The following is a 19,276-nucleotide window of genomic DNA, read 5'->3' on the forward strand; positions in this document are numbered from 1 at the left end:
TGTGTCTCTGCGAATGGTATAGAAACTCACAGGTCTGTGGACTTTCTGCAGAAGGCAGGGAGTGTTTCCTACGTGCGTGCTCTGACATGGAGGGATAGAAAAACATGGCAGCATTTCAGGCTGCCTCTCCTCCATGACACAGCATCTGCTGTTGTGACCAAGCATCTTTCAGCCCGGTTTCTTAGGGAGGTGCTTTCCTGTAGCTGTCTCATCCCATCCATTATCTGATTTCAAACCAACCCATCAGGAGCCTCAGAATTAATAACTCCTGTACATCTCAAAACCAGCTGTCTAGACACACATCTGTACTAATGCCATTCCAGGATGGATATAAGCTCCACTCCCCTCAGAAGCCCAGAAAGCAGGAGGTAGGAGCGAGACCATATAAACACCTGGCACTTGTGCAGGAAGGGGAAGGCCCAGAGCAGAGAAGATCCATACCTGGAGGGGGAGCATTTGTCACTGTCTTCTGTACAAACGGCAGGGAAGAACCAAATTACAAGAAGATCAAGAAGTAGAAGGGTCAGTAGAAATCATAAGCACCCAGCTCTATGCTTGGATGTTCAAGGGTGTTCTCCCAAGGGTAAAATAGGCTTCAGCAAGTGATCTGTGCAGCAGCAGAATCCTAAATCTAGGGTTTTTTTCAGTGCGGGGAAAAAAAAAAATTAGAAGCCTTATTTTTCAAGCATGGGAGGCTTGGGGATTTTAGGTAGATTCTGATGCCACTGTGCATTTTCATAAAGGATGTGGGGACTTGGTATGAAATCCGTTAGAAATGGGTCAGCAGGTTGAAGTGTTACAGGAGTGTGAACTGAACAGGTGGACAGCAGGTCTGTGTGAGCTTCGTGCCCTCGAGAAAGCAAGCTGTGAGTACCCAGGCTGCAGCACACAGTGTAGAGCTGAAATGCAGAGTGCTCACCAGTACCGCTGAAAGATGGGAGGTGCGGTTCTTTCCGGCAGCAAAGCCAGTGGAGCCTCGGTGCCGTTCTCTGCTGCGCTGGTGCTTCCTGCTGGTGGCTGTGTCCCGGCACAGAGCCTTGTAAGCTGGAGGGAAAAGGGAAAGCGTCTGTTTCCCAGCAGGCTGGTTATTCGGGGTCTCTGTAGGGCATTCCCAGACAGAGTTACGTTAGCCTCGTGGCCTGCCTGGTAAGTAGCCTTTAGTTGCTGATTTTTTTGCTGTGTTGTGATCCTCTCATGACTGGATTGCAGCTGCTGGGGTTGTCTTGGGAGAGCAGGCTGGAAAACGCTGTGCCTGGAGGATCTGTAAAGCTTGTGCCATCCCAGGAGAGTGCCTAAACCCAATTGCTGACTGATGAGGTTGACAGGAAGTCTGATAAAGCCAATAGAAACATTGTTTTGAAGTAGTTAGTGCGTGCTGGTGTCTGACCAGTGCATGATATTGGCTTACTAGAAAAAAAAACCTCAGTGTGCCTAGAAGGGTAACAATGACAGAGACAATTCAGTGCCCTTTAACCCCGCTCCTGATGACTGGCAGGGTTGCTGCTGTGCTGATTTGCACACCGCTGTTTCCCACAGTGTCAAGAAAATCCTGCTCACTCCTCAGGGGACGAATCCCTCCCAGTAGTAATGGGCGTAGGCATGACTCCCACTGGAACAGTGTCCTGGAGCACATTTTTTGGGAGTGGGCTTGTGTAAGATGGTTGTCAGTGCACTCTCAAGCCCACACCCCTTGTGTGGTCCGAAAGATTGTATTTGCTGAAGTCTTGCCCCAGATCTGGGCTGTTCCTCTCCTCCTGAGCCGCTGGGATCGTGCCTAGGCTGAGGTGTTACCCATAGCACTGCACGTCAAAGCCTGAGTCCTTCCAAAACACTTTAAAATGCAACTCAGAATAAATATCCTTGGCATAACGCAAACACTAGACAGGCCCTGGGAAGAATAACCTATGGAGCAGCCAAAAGGAGCAGATGAAGGTGTCACCAGTGTGTAGATGGAATCTGCAGCTAAGAGCAGGACTGGTGCCCACCACAGAGCATTTCTGCCCCTAGAAAGGTATCAAATGGGAGAATTTTGAGAATTTCTAAAATTTCTGATTTCTAAAAGGCAAACTCTGAACTGAACAGGGTTTCTGCTCTTGTCAGCCTTTCTGGGAAGCAAAACCCAGCTATTACAAAATGCTCTGTTTGGCTCTCCCCCACTTTAACCAGCGCTCACGGCCCAGAAGTGTTGAGAGCTTTCACACCAGGAGTCTCCTACAGGAATCCCTTCCCTGCTCACAGCAGGGACCCCTGCACCCGTACAGTGTGTGGATGTGTAGAGAGGCTCTGCTTGCCAGCAGAGGCCAGCATTGCTCTGCTTGCTGGAGGGACACGTTCCCTTTTCCTTCAGAAACAAGGGTATGCCTTGCTCTAAAAAGACATTTGGAAAGAGAAAGAAGGAAGAAAGAAAGCCTAGTTAAAAGGCAGGGTGTCCCCAGTAAAAGGCAACCCAGCAGGCAGAGCACTGGGGAAGCGCCAGGGATTTTTAGCTAAACTTCCTCAGTGCCCAGCACATGTGACAAGTCACTTGCAAAAATCTTAAATGCTCCTCCTCCATCTGCCATGTGATACCTCTTGGCATCACAGAGGCCATGAAGAGGCCCTGGAGATCTGTGGGGAAAACTAAACAGTCCCGACAACTCAGCTGCCAGATACTTCCTAGGGAGAGTTCCTTGTTTCGGGCTTACTTACCCACCTGGGTTTTGTCCAATAGTCTGTGGCTGCAGTTGGGTTGTGCTGCAGAGGAGCTGGTCAGGGGGTCCGGTTTGCTCTTGGTCCTGTGCACAGTGATGGTGAGGAGTATACTTTGGTACGCTGAGAAGCGAGAGGCCTCCAGCTCTGCAGAACTTGAGCTTTTCCTCCCTGGAGGGACTGTTCCCATCCATCTTTGGTGCAAAGACCCCTTTCGTGGACTTGAATATCACCCTCCAGCCCGGTTGACCTGAGCTGCTGGTACTGTGCAGAAGAGTGCCTTGGTTCCTGGAAACGTTGGAGGACCAACCTTGATAGCCAAGGTCATATTTTTTTTTTCCAGTGCTACACTCCTAAATGAAGTTGTGCATCAGGGCCAAATTACCTGAGCACCAGCAAGACCCATCCCTGCCAGGCTGACAGATGCAGATTTATATCCTCCCTCTCGGTGGTCTGCGTTGCGGGGGCCGAGATGGACAGCCTTGCGTGGAGCAGGAGGCAGCAACGCAGAGCCAATGCCATCGGGCTAGAGCTGGGTAACGGCATCTTCTGGGAGTGTCTGTGCAGACTCTGAACTGATTGCTTATAAAGAGCTCCTGGCCAGCCCTGTGAGTGGATGAACCGCATGGCTTCAGGTGGGCCTACTCAGAGCCCAGCTGGTGGGCAGAGGATTTAGACGAGCCACAGCACCCCTTGAAGGCTCTGCCCTCCTCCTCACCACCGATGTGCCCAGCCCAGGGAAGAGGCACATTTCCCAGCCTGCCCACACAGCAGCTTTTGGCAGCCTGTCTATAAAAGGGAAGAGGGTGTGCACGCATGTGGAGAAGCCTGTTTCTGATCTCATTCCTTGAGCAAGGAAATATCAATGACTCCTACGTCCCGGCTGTTCCTCATGGTGGGAAATGCCTTTCAGTTTTTGAGCTGTTTCTTTTTCCCCAGCCCATGGGATACTTCCTGGTCTTCCCCTAGTCATCAGCACACTGACTCAACAATGAGGTATAAAGCAGCAGGTTAGCAGGGAAAAGTACCATTACCCCTGCTTCTCTCTTCTCACCAAGCACCTTTTTAGCAAGGGCTGTTTAACCCAGACACCTCATTTAGCTGTGCTGCTTCACAAGCCAGCGCCAGAGGCTACGGGGAGTTGCACACAAGTTAACCTGCCTGAAACCAGAAGGAACCTCCACGCTTTTAACCAAGCCCGTAGTGCAAAGATGGTGATACAACACACAGTGCCCAGAAGGGAACGGTGCCCGGAGGTTGGTCTTATGTAAGCTTTTGTAGGAGCATTATTTTCGGTAAACCTCAGTGTAATGAGTCATCAGCTCTGCTGTAATTAACTTCCATAATGAAGAAGGAGATTAGCAGCAGCATTATGGGGGATGCGAATAAATATGGGTTCGACTGAGATAAATCTGGGAGGTAAAAGGCAGCTTGTGAGAATTTGGTCTTCTGCAGTGAAACTGATTCTCTTGTAATGTGATTGACATTCTTTTCCCTTTTTCCTTTCTGATCATTAAAGTCCAAACTAATTTTAGTTTTCATCCTGTATAATGCCAGCTTGTATCTGTTTCCTGCCTTCCCTTTCAGTCACTGTTGGACAATACAGGACTGTTCTTTTCTGCTCACAGACACTGTAGGTTTTCTGCTGCTTTTTCAGTAGTGCTGTGCTGAGTTTGTTAACAATTTGTTCGTAAGGTCAACTACTTCCTCCCCTCTTTTTATTGAGGGCTTACTAAATATGCTGGCTCACCTTTAAAACCAAACTCCAAGCACCCTCCACACCAAGGAGATCCTACATGTTGGATGTTATAACAAGTAAATGCCTCTTTAAATGCTGACAAGTTCCAGTACAGACTGGTTGTGATCACCACTGAATGCTTGGTCCTTCCACAAAATAGCAGGGTGGGAGAGAGAAGGGGGGACATGGATGCAGGATGAGTAGCCTGTTCTTTCTGAAAGCATAGCAAGCCTTACTTTTACCAGTCTGGGCTCTTTCAGCCACCTCGGTGGCACACAGCATACCTTTCTCCCCAAGAATGTTATTCTTGTTATCAAATTGATTTGGGCCAGCTACTGAGAGCTTCTCATTTGTATTCATGGATGTGTGCCCCTCAGCAAGCACCCGAGTTAGGGCTGAGCTCCAAGTGAATCTCCTGCTGTCTCCCCAGAGCCTCTAAAGCTTTACAATGACTCGCTGGATGCATCGCAGAGGGAAGCCATCTCCTTCTCGCTGGCACAGAGGGAGCTTGCCATCATCCATGGGCCGCCTGGCACAGGGAAGACCACAACACTGGTAGAGATCATCCTGCAAGCTGCACAGCAAGGCCTGAAGGTGAGTGTTGGTGGCAGGACTGAAGCGACAGTGGCCACCTTGGTTTATTTTGCACACCCACTGGGCTGCGTGGCAGCTGGAGCAGATCCAGCAGCAGCCGGGCTACACTGCAGAGTCTGGCCTGGCTTGCAAGGACCAGGGAGTTTCCCCTGTCAGCTGAAATTAGCTGCAAATAGAAGTTTCAGAGCTCAGGTTTGATGTTTGTTGAAGAGCCTGCACTAGTGCTTCAGAGCAAGGGAAGAACTGCCCTTGGTGTCTGGAGGCTGTGGAGATGTCAGTGGTTTATTCCCCACAGATACATATTGGTCTCCCTCTCTGCTGTCTGCCGAGACCCTTGCTCCAGAGTTTTGCTGCCCTTGGCAGTAACAAGCACTTGCTTTCTCCCCTTGCAGGTCCTGTGTTGTGCCCCTTCCAACGTTGCTGTGGATAATCTGGTGGAAAGGCTGGCTGGCTACAAAGCCCGCATCCTGCGGCTCGGGCACCCCGCTCGCCTGCTGGAGCCCATCCAGCGGCATTCCCTGGACGCAGTCTTGGCTCGTGGTGACAATGCCCAGATAGTGGCGGATATCAGGAAGGACATCGACCAGGCCTTTGTACGTGTCCCTGCACCACGCCCTGGGTGGGTTACCTGAATGCCAGCTCTCTAGATTAGCAGTACCTGAGCTGCTAGCCAGGCAAGCTACTTTGCCTCTAAAAAAATAAGTAACAACCCTGCCACTTCTTGCATGTTTTTAGAAGACAATCACTACAGCCAGGTGCTCTGGGTTGCCCTAAAAATCAGTGGCTAGAGACAAGTCACAGTGATTAGTCCTGATGTGAGCCACAGGCAGCGCGCAGCCAGCCTGCACCCTGGTGTTTGTGGGTTCAGGGCACCGTGAGCCCACAGTGATGCTCCCAGTCCGGATCTCACTGTACACAGGCAGTGGTGAAATACTGGTGGGCACGAGCCTGTCTTTGTGCCCAGTCAACAGCAGAAAGACTGCTTCAGGGGAAAGGAAAGGAAAAAACAGCACAGTGCGGGGGACTGGCAGTGGCAGCTGGAGGTGTGTGTGGTCTGGATCAATCCCACTTACTCTGATCAGGAGGCATTTAACCTGGCCTGGGAGGAAGGGAACTGAAGTGCAAGCCTGGCAGGTTTAGAAATGGGGAAAGCTTCCAGCTGGGAAAAGTATCTGACAAAGAGCCTCTCTACCAGGACCTGAGCCTCCAGGTCACCTGCCACCAGTGCTCATCCTCATCTGCTGGAGGAGCTGAGAGCTAAATTCCAAGCTGAATTCTCGACTGAAGTGGCAAAATCAGTCATTGCTGCTGCACAGGGAGATGCTGCAGTGCCCTGCTCTCCCGATTATCTGTCTGGCATTGTTCGTGCAATCCTCTTCACCAGAGAGGAAGAGAAACACTCACGTCATTAATTCACTTCCTAACAAGATGTCTGGCTGTCCTGACACTCCCTCCCACTCTCAGCCACCTCAAGTAGAAAGCAGAACACACTATAAAAACGCATCCTTAATTTCTTCTTTCACAACCTAATTTTCCTAAACTTAATTTACAAAGTAGCTCTTTTACTTGAGATGATCGGTTTTGATACCAATTAGATTTTTTCCCTCCCCACTTCTGGTGGCAGCATTGCCCAGAAGCCATTTTGCAGATGTATCCAGCTCAAGAGAGATCTCTCAAGATCTCATTTTGCATCCTTCTCACTGGTCCTTAATTTTCCCTTTCCTCTCCTTGGGAGGAGGTTTTTCCCACTGCTGATTTTCCATGGTAGAAGGGAAATTAGGGAGAAGGCAGAGCCTTCAACACTAAGGTCTCTATTTGCTTCCTCCCTAGAGCAAGGGGTACGTGGTGATGGGAGATAGGGACTGGCCACCAAGGCTTGTTCTGCCCTGAGATACCAAAACCCCGAGAGCTAACATACTGCTGCAGTCCAGCTTGCCTAGCAGTGCTTTGAGCTGCCAACAATCAAGTCTTTCACAGAAGATGCACCTCACTCATTAGCATCTTTTTCTCTCCCCAAACTGCAGAGAACTCACCTCCGAGGTCTTAGCCCAGGTCTCGTCCTGCCTCAGTTTCTCCCCTGCAATGTCCCCTACTTGCCCCATCATAATTTCTTCCTTTGGCTGCTCCACATTTTGACTCTTCTCCTTTCCTTCGCCACTACCCCCAACCACAGGCGAACTAGTGATATAGATTAACACCCACACTCTCTTTGCACATTTTCTACCCCTTTCTGTCTCCCTCCCCTCTTCAGGCTTCAGTTTTCCAGGACATCAGCTTCTAGATACTCTCTGCACCGACAAGGGTGCAGTCCTGCTTTACCTGAGCAGAAATGCAGCACAGATCCAGCGACATTGAGCAGGAGCAGCCAGCAGTCTGGATCACCAGGCAGATCGAGAGTGATGAGGCAGGCCTGCAGCCAGCCCAGGAACCAAACCCAGGGAGGGGGCAAGGTCTGGCCTTAAATGTAGCTCCCAGACCAATGAGTGTGTGGGAGGGGGCCCGAACGAGGCAGGTGAGGGCAATTGGAGCCTGCTGGCACACACAGGCCCTAACGAGGAGTGGGTGGAATCCAGGCTCACAGCGTGCCAAGCACTGTCCGTGGGGCTAACTGGCTATGCTCAGTTACCTCGGGACTGGGCTCCTGCTCCCTCAGCTGCTCTCGGAGCTGGGCGTCGGTCGGATGTTTGGATCTTAACGTCACCAGCCAACATCAGAGAGCAGTTGCTGGTGTTAATGTACTAACTAGATGTTTTTTGCAAAACAGACATTAGACTTGGCCCTCGTGGCACCATCAGCCTTGCTCTGTACTCCTGTTTGTAGCAGGGAGGAAGCGGATGCTGCTCTGCTCTGTCCCTTCAGCTCGGCGCACAGCAGGACTGGCGCCCGCCCTGGCCTTTTAGCTCAGCTCAGGAAGGCGCCTGTGTGATCGTATTATCTGAGTATCTGTCTGTCACCCCTCCTCTGGAACTTCTGAGTCCGTCAGCCAGTTTTGACCACACTTGACAGACTTGTTGAGGTTTCACACATATTAAATATCCAAAAGTTGAACCAAAACAGGTGGCTGTAGAGGAGCGAGACATGGGAATGCGTTTCCTGGGCGAAAGGCTGCAGTGTGAGCTGAACCATGTTAGACACTGGAGAATCCGTCCGTACACAGGATGGCTATAGGAACCGTCAGATCTTATTGGTTTGGCTGTGTATAAAAGCTGCTGTCTGCAACCTTTTCAGCTTTCTCAACTCATCAGCCCTGCCTCTGAGGAAATAATCCACATTTCCATCTGAGAGCACGGGCAGCTTCCTCAAGGTGACTTGCAGTGAACAGGAGTTTGGCTGTTGTCTCGCAGCTGCTGGTCTGGAGCTGGGGAAGCACTAGCAACCAGTGGTGATGATTTGTTGTGTTAGATATATTTAATGGGCGTTGCTAAAAAAAGCCATGAGCCTCTCTAGATATTGCTCTGAATCATTTACAGCGACTCAGAGACGCCTTTTTAAAAATGCAAAGCTGCTGCTTTGGCTAGACATGGCGCAGTCCACTTGGAGAGCCCTCCTGCTTCAAGGTCGCTTGGAGCCTGAGGGTCCCTGCTTCCCCCAAGCAGAATGAGATGGGAAGTCCCGGTTCCTCACTCAGCAAAGGCACAAGACTTCTTCCTGTTAAGCCTGATCACCATTCTGCGTTACTCCCTGCTTTGTGCTCAGATGCCTTGGCTGGTGCGTAGACTCGGCCGTCGGGTGGACGGAAGCATCTGACTTTCTCCCTGCTGGTCTCTGGGGCATTGTGAAAGTACAGGGCAGAGCAGGAGGGGCTGAACAGAGGATTTAAGGACAGGGAGCCACTCTTCAACACTTCATCCTCACAATTCAGGATTATCAAAATGTACAGCCAGAGGAGATTAAGCATGGACTAACTAAGTCTGAGAAATCGCTGGCTGGACCCTAAGTGATGGAGTTACTCCTGATGCTCCCAGGTGGTCTGGTGGGCAGCGATATTCTTGTTTTGCTGCTTCATTCTAAGAGCCTGGGGTTGTATTGAAGTAGCTCATAATTTGAATAAATAGAAACACTCTATGCTTCAAGCAAAACTGATAGTGGAGGGTGCTTTCTGGCAGGGAAAGGGAAGAGAAACCAAGGATTCATGGGGCTGGTTGTGATGAGCCAGTGGATCGTGGTGGACATAGAGAAGCCATGCTGTATCCAGGTTCTGTGGTTATCTGAGAAGCTGAACATGTCCCTAGGACTAGAACCAGTTCATTCTATCTTGATTTTTCTATTTTATAGGCAAAAACCAAAAAGGCTCAAGACAAGGGGGAGCGGAGCCATTTTCTCGGTGAGATTAAGGCACTGAGAAAGGAGTTGAAGGAACGAGAAGAAACTGCCATGGCTGCAGCCCTTACCCATGCTAGCGTTGTCCTTGCTACGAATACAGGTGCGAAATCCTCTTTTGCTTTGCAGTATTTTACCTCGCTTGCCAGGACTCACGTAAACCACGCGCTGCAATGCAGCATCCTGCAGAACAGGAGGGAGACTTAGCCTTCCTGCTCCGCGCTCCTGGGAGTTCGGTCAAGTGTACTGCAAGCTCAGGCTCCTCCGCAGTGGGATTCTCCCTGCTTCCACTCTGGCACGTGGTGTTGTTTAGCAAAGAACAGAGATCTAGGAGGGCCTTTGGTGTGAGCCAGCGTGGCCCGTCTCTGTTAGTTCTGCGTGGGAGCTGAGCGTTCAGTGAGTAAACAAGCGCTATCGGAGGTGTGCAATCTGCTTATTGATTTCATCAGTCACATGGAACTGCTTTCCTGCTTGGATAATTTCCGTGCTGATGGAACACAGCACGTTTCCGTAGCCTGGTCTCGGTCTGCCTGTATTTGGTTAGTTCTGTAAGTCACCCAGGCGGTGCAGACAGCATGGGTTTAGGGAACCGTTCCAGGTGTTCGCCAGGCAGCACATGCGGGCATGTCTGCATCTGCAAGTAGGAGAGTAATACCCTGGCGATCCAAGGGAGCGTAAGTGCTTGAAGTTTAACGTGTGCTGAAGGGCTTTTCTAGGTCAGATGTATGATACTCCAGGGCCTGCTTAGTCTTCCCATTTGGTTGCTCAGGGATTATTTGCTGAAGGCAAACATCAGTGATTTTAGGTCATAAAAAAGAACCTCATGGGGCACTCACAAGCTACTAGTGTGAAGGTCAGAGGAAAGAGAAATCCTTCCAGTGCATTATTTGCTGGGAATTGGCCTCTCACTTCTTTTAACATTGCCTGAAAAAACGGGGAGGTTTCCTTTTTTTCAGTAAAACTGGTATTTTGTGCTAACTGCTGTGTTGCTCAGATGTGATTGTCTCCTGGCTTGCTAGCCAGTGGGGAGGTCTGTGCAATTCTGCTTCAGCAAAAGGTTTGGGTTTTGTGTTTTCCTCAGTTAAGCAACCTTGGTATTTGTCTGAAACCACGTAGTTTGATGGGAATTATTATTTATGCAACGCAAACTGCTCTGTTGCTAGGTTCAGCAGACAGAGAATTTAATCATGGCAACACACAGGGAAACCAGTGACCTTTAGTTAACGGGAGTTCGATAAACTCACGTCTAGCTGCAAGGCTGTAAGGGAAGAAAACCATCTGCACAGCTGCCTGCCGTGTTGGTACAGTCTTTTTTAGATAGAGACAGCCTTTCTGCTTATTTCTTTTCCTTCCACCTTTGGCATGGCAGAATTGCAAATGTCAAGTTCAAGCTATATGCCCCTTGTTACCAGAGTTGATTCATATAGGCTGGGAAAAAAAAAAATTAAAGGAGAACATGATGTCTCCGTCGACAAACTGTAACATCTGAACTGATGCTGGCTTCTTAATCCTCCTCTCCTCCTTTTGCATCCAGTTTTCTTACCAATGGCAGTGATGTTTTTGATGCCTCTGAAACAGACAGTTCTGGTCAATGTGTGGGTCAGTATCGGTTCCTGTCTGGATTACAGCAGGACCTGCGTGAGGGTTATTTGGCTGACATTACAAACGGACATGATGTAAAAAAATAGCCCTGCCTGTGGTTGTCTGATTACAGTCTCCTGTGCTCTCCCTCCTCCCACTGCCGCGAGGAAGGAGAGTAGCACAGCCAGGGTTGGCAGGGCAGGGGAGTCAGGGTCTCAGCTGATCTTTCCCTCCTCTGTCCCTCAGTGTGTCAGGCAAGGCAGATCTCAAGTCCGTCGTCCGTTCAGTTTTGATCGGTGAGGAGTTTTGTTTGCATTGGAGGGCAGAAGGAAGGTGGGTGTTCATTAGTGCGTTTGCTCTGCTCCTGCTCTGGGTGAAGTATTTGAGCATATTGCTCTGTTTGTCATCTGTCTGGGTCTCACTGTTGTTTTCAAAGATCCTTGGAAGCTTTCGGGCCCAGATGCCAGGGCAAAAAAGGACAAGCAGAAATTGGCAAAAACAAGTCTGACATATACGTATAAATGTGTATGTGTTTGGCATGGACTACAGAGCTGAATTTCTACATCTCTGCAAAGAAACATTAGCTTACCTGCCTCCCTCAACCGCAATTAAAGTGTGTGTGATTTGTTTTAGAAACAGGTTGCTTGCTCTTCTGTGCTTCCCTGCTAAGCTGTGAACCTTCTCCTTCAATTAGGTGCTTCCTCGGATGGCCCACTGAAGCTGCTTCCTGAAAACCACTTTGATCTGGTGGTGATCGATGAGTGTGCCCAGGCCCTGGAAGCCAGCTGCTGGATCCCGCTGCTGAGGGCTGGGAAGTGCATCCTGGCCGGGGATCACAAGCAGCTTCCCCCCACCATCATCTCTCACAAGTAAGGAGCGGCTCGCGCGGCCGGGTCATCCTGTTATTTACGCAGCCAAGTCTTCCGAGTGCCTCAGGTGTCAAGGCATTTCATTAACATGGATTAGTTATTGGGGTCCCCCACGTGCTGGTTTTGGTCGCACTGCCAGAGTTACGTTGGGCTTGTTTTACTGGTAGCCACTGCTTGAAGTTTAATGCAGGCTTTCTTACCACACGAGGACGTGACAGTTGGCCATTTTACCTGCTGCTGACCGAGCCACCTAATAGCAAAGTGTGCGTAGTCAGCATGGCGCCTTTTGTGCTGATGGGTGCCTGCCGGGCAGCTGCTCCAGGGCTTGGCAGGGTTTGGAGTTTGCAAAGAGGGAGAGCATCTGACAGGCAGCCTTCGGCCCTGCTCTGGAGGTGCCGGGAGCTCTCAAAGGCACGTGCGCTGTGAGGCTCTCATCTGCACAGGAGCAGAGATGTGGCCGGCAGGAGTGTGCGCCTTGGATGAGTTTTGTAGGAACAACCTTAAACAGGTTACCTTGGTAGAGCTGCTAAAGCAATCCTCAGAAACAGAAGCTGATCCTGTACCAGATCCTGGCCATTTGCAGAGGTAACGTTTGCTCAGACAGTGACAGGGAGCTGTCTGCCTTTGAAACACCGCTGTGCAGAGGTTGTGTAAGCTGCATCAGGGACACGTCCAGCAGCTAGCGTCCCAGCTTGCTCTGAGATTGCCTTTTGCCCTGTCCCACGTTTCCCTGGAGTTGTGTGCCCACAGTGGTGAGGATCCTCTGCAGAGAAGGCAGGGCAGACAGGGAGGGTGAGTGCAGGGAGGCGGGAAGAATGGGCAGAAACTCATGCCAAACCGCATTTCAGGGAGATCTGTCACCCTGCGAATGTCAGAGGTAGCTCTGAGCATCACAGGAACAGCTCTGCTCAAAAAGCCTTTGCAACGATGCGCAGTCCTGCCACCCGCTGCCATGGCCGCTGCGCCCGGGGCAGGTACCGCTGTGGGAGGGACGGTTGCTCTCTGTGTGCTTGTCTGCATCCTCCCGTCTCTCACCTGAGACATGCCCTGGCTGCACAGAACTCAGTGCACTGAACTTGCCGTGTTTGCTTTGCCTTTTCTCTCTGGTGACGAGGAATACTTACGCTATACACTACTATGGGATTACCCAAAATTGTCTGTATTGTGACAGGTGTTTTTCCTGAGAGATGTGTCATCAGCAGAGGCACTTTTTCAATTCCACTTGCTTAGAATTCTTTATTTTCTCTCTGTTAAGAAATCTAATCTTCAGAGTGGCTAGAAAAGTTGTTCAGAAACAGTTTAAAACAATCCCATCAGCCGTTCAACCTGGTGAAGCGATAAGCAAACAGATGGTGAACAAAACAGAGACACGAGTTCTGGTTTCACTGACAAGCATTTATATATAAACTTTTAAATATTTATTTTTAAGAAAGATGATCTGTTTTTCTACATTAGGGTTCCTTGCACCTGGTTTGCCTCCTCTTTGCTGCCCGCAGGCTCTGCAGAGTGAACTCAGGCTCACATTCAGTCTGATCCAAATCTTATCTTCCCTTTATTAAATTTGGCTTCTGAGGTTCCACATTTATTTATTTAACATATTAATGCGGGAGTTGGCCCACTGAGGCGCTGTGTTATCCCACACAGCACGGTGATTATAAAACCCCACAGTACCTACAACACGCCTATTAAGAACAATTACTTTGTGGAGGAGATCTGTAGCTCGCGTAAATTGCCGTGCTGCGCGGGGGATACTCCAGATAGTACTGGGGAGCCGTGGGGGGGTTCAGAAGGTAATGTGCACGTTTGTCTAGCTCCAGAGCTGGAATTACCGAACCGTCATTGCGCACAGGCAGAGAAGTAGAGTTGACTTCATAAACTTTCCCTCTTGTTCCCAAAAAGTAATGAGCAAGATGTATATCTAATCTCACCTGAATTTTGAACAAGGGAAATTAAAAATCCGAGAGAGGCAGCGGCGCCTCGCAGGTGGCTGAGAGCTGGTGCAGATAACGTTGAGGCGTTGTATCATCTTCTCCTTTTACCGTCAGCGGCCGCACCAGCGCTTGTTGTTCTGCAGACCTTGGCGGGTGAGGAGCACACTCCTCCACCGTCTGGCGGAGGCACCCAGGCTGGCGAACTGCACGAAGCCTGTCCAGAACCCCCTCCCCTTCTTCTCGGCTGTTTCTTTACTGGCTGTGTCGCCGGCCCTAGGTTTTCCCCGCCTGTAAACTGGGAATAAATGATTTTACCTCCACGCAGAAGCCAGGGCTGGCACGGGCTGTGACCTGTGCTGAGCCGACAGATGTTACTGGCCTGGGGGGAGGACACAGCCAGGGCTCACTGGGGGCTCGAGCCTCACTTGCTTACTTTAGTGGGGAACTGGCTTAATCTAGAGTCAGGTAAGAGAACTGTTCCCAGGAGAGAAGGCCTCCTTGCCTGGTGTGCAGGGTACTTTTTGGCGTGAGTATCTGGTCTCTAGCAAGGAGAAATGTGCAGCTTGGTCCTTCCGATTTCAGGGTTGTCACTCTTTTCTTTAAGTGATGCGTAAGGCTCATCTCCGCAGAGCAACCGTAACGTAGCTGCACGGTGCCTCAGGCAGAGTGCTGTCCCCGGCCACGGGATTCATCCCCACCGCCGTTCTGAGCCGAGGCACTCGTTGGAGATGTTCACCCCTCCCTCTGCTTGCACCACTAAGTTGTTCCAAGTTCTGAATAATCAGAGAAGGAGGAGCTGGCGGCCCTTCCTCTGCGTATGCTTCTGGCTGTGGAAGTGGGCTTGTTCATCTCCCAGGCAGTGCTGGTTTACAGGATCAGAAGCTTTAGGGGGATGGAAATGCTCACCAGCCACTGTGGTGCCAGGACAGCAGCTACGTGCTAGTGAGGTAGGCAGGGCTGCCCAGGAACAGAGCCTAGAGACTTGTTTTCCCAAGACGGTCAGATTCAGGGCAAAACACAGTAGAAACACCAACTCTGTTACTGTGGGTGATGGGCCTGCTGCTCAGCTGGAGTCCATTTTGGCCCGCCTTTGAAATTAAGTAGATTTTCTTCAGAAGAGCTCCAGAAACAGTACATCACCTGCCCAGCTGCTTTGTTCTGCTCTCTCATGATGGCTGGTGCCAGGAGCCCTGGTGCTGCATTGTGGAGTCAACAGCAAGAAGCTCCTCACTGGCAGGACCCATCTGCTGTAGATCTGCTGGATCTCCTCCTGCTCCTGGCTTGAGGAGCTGTGCTTTGCTCTCCCTCAGTTTTGAGTTCATTTGACTTTGCAGTGGAAAGCTGCCGTGAGTTTGCACCCCTCCTGTGGTCCCAGGTGAACATAATGTCTTCTTTCTCCATCAGAAACACTGTTTTTTTCCTTAGGTCCTTGGACCAAGCTGTTTGTCCTTGCTGTTCCCATTGCTTTTCTTTAAAAAGAGCTTGACTGTTTTGTTTTACATTTTGCATGTTTTCTTTCTGTGGTTTTAAAATCCCAGCTGCACAAAGAACCAGTCTTTGTAAAATGAAGAGAGAGCATGGGTAGAAGTCAGACCTTCTGGCTCTTCAGCCTCGGCAAGGTTACCAGCTGTGCAGGGAAGAGAGCTGTTAGGTCAGGTCCCATCTCTTGCGGGCAATTCCTTTTGGGCAAGAAACCTTCGGGACATTTAACCACTGTGTCACTGTGCCTCTCCTAGAGTTTAATAGATTAGAAATAAAATAGAGCAGAGAGAGTGTGTTTCTGAGTCAGTACTGTTAGCAGATTTATATCTCAGCCTGGCTTACCGGTAAATTATGATCCAAAAAACTTTCTTCATTCAACAAAATTATTGCTCAAGGCATCAGCAGGCCCACGGCCCAGGTGCTGGTCAGGCAGACAGCAGTGTTTGTTGCTGAAGTCTGTGAGTTCAGCCCGGAAAACTCCAGCTGACACCCTGTTGTCATGGCGTATGTAATGGGAGGAAGCACATCCGGCGCGGACAAGATGCAGGTGAACATACCCGAATCCCATGGCGCGTGTAGTGGGAGGTGGTCCCTGTTAGATCTGAATAAACAGCGGGAAGGGGAAGGGGGATTGCTCTCCCCTTTTCATCCCACACCAAACAGGATGCCTTGGGTGGCTTCTAGGATTGACCAAGATGTCTCGAACCCCAACCCGGCATTTGTCTGCAAGTCCATCCTTCCTGTCTTTCCCCTCACTGCTAAAGGCTGATATTTTGTTAAGTAAAATCATTCAAAATTGGGTATTTTCATTTGCCCATTGCTCAGGGGGCTGACTGTTTGTTGGAAGACTGAGAATGCAGGAAAACAAGTAGAAAACAAAGCTTCCTGAGCTCTTTGGGGCTTTACCTTTTGTCTCAGCGGGTGCCCTTGGTGGCAGCCCCACGGGTGTTAGCCGCAGGTGGGTACACCGGTGGCTATGAGCTGTACGTGCAGAAATCAGAGCGACGTGCAGTCTTCCCCTCTAGTCCCAGCCTCTGTGTGGGAACAGCAAAATTGCCCTCTCCTCTTTCCCAGTTACCAACGTGTCCCTCAACTCCGCAGCTCCGCAGAGCAGAGGGCTCTTGGACAGGGCATTTGGATTGGCAGAGGGTTCAAATAGCACGACGCAGAGTATTTGTCCTGTGGAACAAACCCGGGATGACACGTGTTATCCTGGTAGAAAGCAAAGCTGCCTAGTGCTGAAAGAGAAGACTTTCTTTCTTTCCAGCTCTGTTGCTGCCCCGTGAACCCCCCGGCCAGCCGGTGATGGAGATGATGTGCAGGGAGGGCCAGCCAGAGATGCTGGCAGTTTGGCTCAGTAGCCTCCTAATTAAATGCAAACGCTAACAAATGTTGGTCGATTAGAAGAACTTATTTTGAGAAATCCAATTGCTTTTCGCCTTTAGAAATTATTAGCTCTTCTCTTTACAGATCCGAACTCTGGCCTTGTTTTTGATTGCTGCCCCAGTAAAATCATTTGCTTTGTTGGGAACGGCACGTGGCAGCTTTCCTCTGTGCAGCACCGTCCCCCTGCACGGTGCCAATAAAGCAGGTGCGGGAGAGCACCACTCTGCGCGTTTCACAGCGATGAGACACAAAGGCAGGTTCCTTCCACCTCCACCTCGTTAGGTATTTCCAGAGGGCTAATTAAGGCACAGCTCCCCCGCCGGCTCTCTTTGGTTCCTGGAGAACGGTACGCTACCGCCGGGGCTGATTCACACAGCGGACTCGGACCCCTCCGCCCACCTTCCCCTGCTCCGCCATTGACGGCAACAGAGCTGCGGTGGGTGGGCTCCTATTTTGGGGGCCTCAGTGAAGGGACTAAAGTTAGCCGGGATGAATCCGGGCTGGCAGAGGGATGGTCTGTCACTACGGTATGTGAGACCAGTCCTGGTTCAGCGGGAACACCTCAGTGCTTTGCAGGAGCCGTACTGCAAGCAGGGTCAGGCAGCCAGGCTTCCACACAGCACGTGGTGTAACTACTGGCTTGTTACCTGCTTTTCCTCCGTGGATTCAGCGTGTGTCAGTTCTTGTCATCAGGTTTTTTGCCACTTGAGGCTAAGGGAGTTTTGGTGGTCTGTCTGGTTTGGTCCTCTGTCTTGCTTTTTGACCTGACACCTGGAGTTGTCTCAGGAGGCGGAGGGCGTCCTCACAGGCACCTTACGGTACGTTCACCTGCATCTTGTCCGTGCTGGATGCGTTTCTTCTGAGGGGCCTCCCAGTGACGGCAAATGCCAGTCCCCCGCTGTTCCCCTCTCAGCAGCCCGCTCCAAAGCTCGCAGACGTCGCCTGTGAGCCACCTGCGGGGTTTTGGCCGGGTCCCAGCGGGCATCCCAATGCCAGGATGCTTTCTGCTGACAGGAACACTTGTTTTCCTTGTTTTCATTTTAGTCCTCATTCCATCCTTTGCTGACATCCTAATTAATTTGTCTCCACATTAGGACTTTGATTTATTATTTTCTTGTACCGTGCTGTCCAAATTCCATGGTGTACAGCAGAGATCAGGGTCACACCAGCCTTGTCTTCTGTCTCTGAGGGAGGAGAGCAGCTCTCCAGAGGATGAGGAAGAAAGGATATAACATGACTGCGGGCATGGCTCCATCCCTCCGTGGGAAACACTTCCCTTTCGTTCCCCCTTGCAGTGATCATTCTTGACATCTCCACGGCAGGCTGACTCCTCACACCCAGCCCGTAAAGGATGTTTCACACCACAGTGGGCACGAAAGCCCTTGAAGTACTTGGTTCCACTTGCCTGCAGCGATCACCGTTAAGTGTAGCATTTCTTCCGAGCGCCAGAGGAGGAAGCCTTGCCTGTGAGGAGCAGCAGGGCCTGATTCTCTCTTGTTCTGTCCTGGTACCGCTCCCCTGGAAGGTGCATTCGAGCGAAGTGCAGCCTTCTCCTGCATGTGAAGCAAGGTGAAATCAGGTCAGCAGCAAATGTTGGCTGCCGTGGGCTTTTTCCAGTAATTTTAGCTCTCCTAGCTTGACTTCAGGTACTTTAAAATAGATGCTCCTGAGCATCAGGTGCGTGATTCTCTCTGTCCAACCTCCCATCCCAATTCAATTTCTCTGCAGCAATTGATACTTAAAAAGCTTTTGCTCGGTGCTTTTATGATTTTGCTGGCATAGAAATCAACCATTGTAGGCATTAATTGAGCAGTAAAATAATAGGAAATTTATTAACAGGTGAAACATTCTCAAGCAGTGTAATATCCTCATTATTAATTCACCATACAACCTCCCGTAGATCCCGGCGGTGGAAGCGGTGCCGTTAGCGTACAGAGGAGCACTGCTGCTGAGGCTCGCCGGGAGGCTTAGTGCCTCCCCGTGCTTTGCTGTCTATCGTTAGAAGAGACACTTCAGAATGTTTGGTGTTAAAAAACACCGGGGTTTTTACTGCCAGTTCTGCATGAAAATCGGGTTTAGGCCTGCTCTTAGATTTGCAGGGATTTGTGAGCTGAGGCGGGGAGTAACGGACAAAAGCACACGGGAGGTACGTTTGGTGAGGCTGCTAAGCGCTGCATCCCTTTAACGCCCAGAGAGACTTATTTTTGGTGTCTCACTTCTCGCTTGAGGTGCCTGATGCGACTTACACAGCCAGCATTGGCGGCAGCGGGGGCCAGGAGCAGCGTCCTCATCAGCAGGGCAGCGTCCCGCGGGGTCTGAGCGCAGCGAGTGGAGCCGAGGGCTGGTGGTGGGGGTCAGCACAGCCCCAGCACGCTGTGAGCCAGGTGCCGGGAGGGGACGGTGCCTTTCAGCACGCCCCGTGGGGCAGAGCAGGGCCAGGAGGATCGGGCTTCTCAGGGCCTTCGCGTTCACTTGGGAGCCTGCAAGGAGCATAGCTAATTCCTTATAACAGGAATGAGCTCCCCAGCCCCACAGCCTGCTCTTTGCCCTCACCCCACCTAATCCCCTTCTGCTCCTGAAATCCCAGCATAAAGCACAATGCAAACCTGCCAGCCCTCCTGGCTGCTGCGCCTGTACGCGTCGTTCAGCGCTTGTTAACGTTACAGCAGCCTTTGAAACGGCAGCGC

General features: G+C 50.8%; 1 protein-coding gene across 1 annotated transcript in view; it reads left to right on the top strand.

The window, feature by feature from the left end:
* The window catches only part of IGHMBP2 (immunoglobulin mu DNA binding protein 2), a 38,284-nt gene that overhangs the window by 5,505 nt on the left and 13,503 nt on the right, over positions 1 to 19,276 (top strand). Inside the window, exons 5-8 of the mRNA XM_086748772.1 lie at positions 4,857 to 5,020; positions 5,413 to 5,613; positions 9,296 to 9,443; positions 11,616 to 11,790. Of these exons, the coding sequence (XP_086604898.1) occupies positions 4,857 to 5,020; positions 5,413 to 5,613; positions 9,296 to 9,443; positions 11,616 to 11,790 (688 nt within the window). The remainder of the gene's footprint in view (positions 1 to 4,856; positions 5,021 to 5,412; positions 5,614 to 9,295; positions 9,444 to 11,615; positions 11,791 to 19,276) is intronic.

This window comes from Chlamydotis macqueenii, chromosome 5, assembly GCF_036417535.1.
Source record: "Chlamydotis macqueenii isolate bChlMac1 chromosome 5, bChlMac1.mat, whole genome shotgun sequence".
Taxonomy (NCBI): domain Eukaryota; kingdom Metazoa; phylum Chordata; class Aves; order Otidiformes; family Otididae; genus Chlamydotis; species Chlamydotis macqueenii.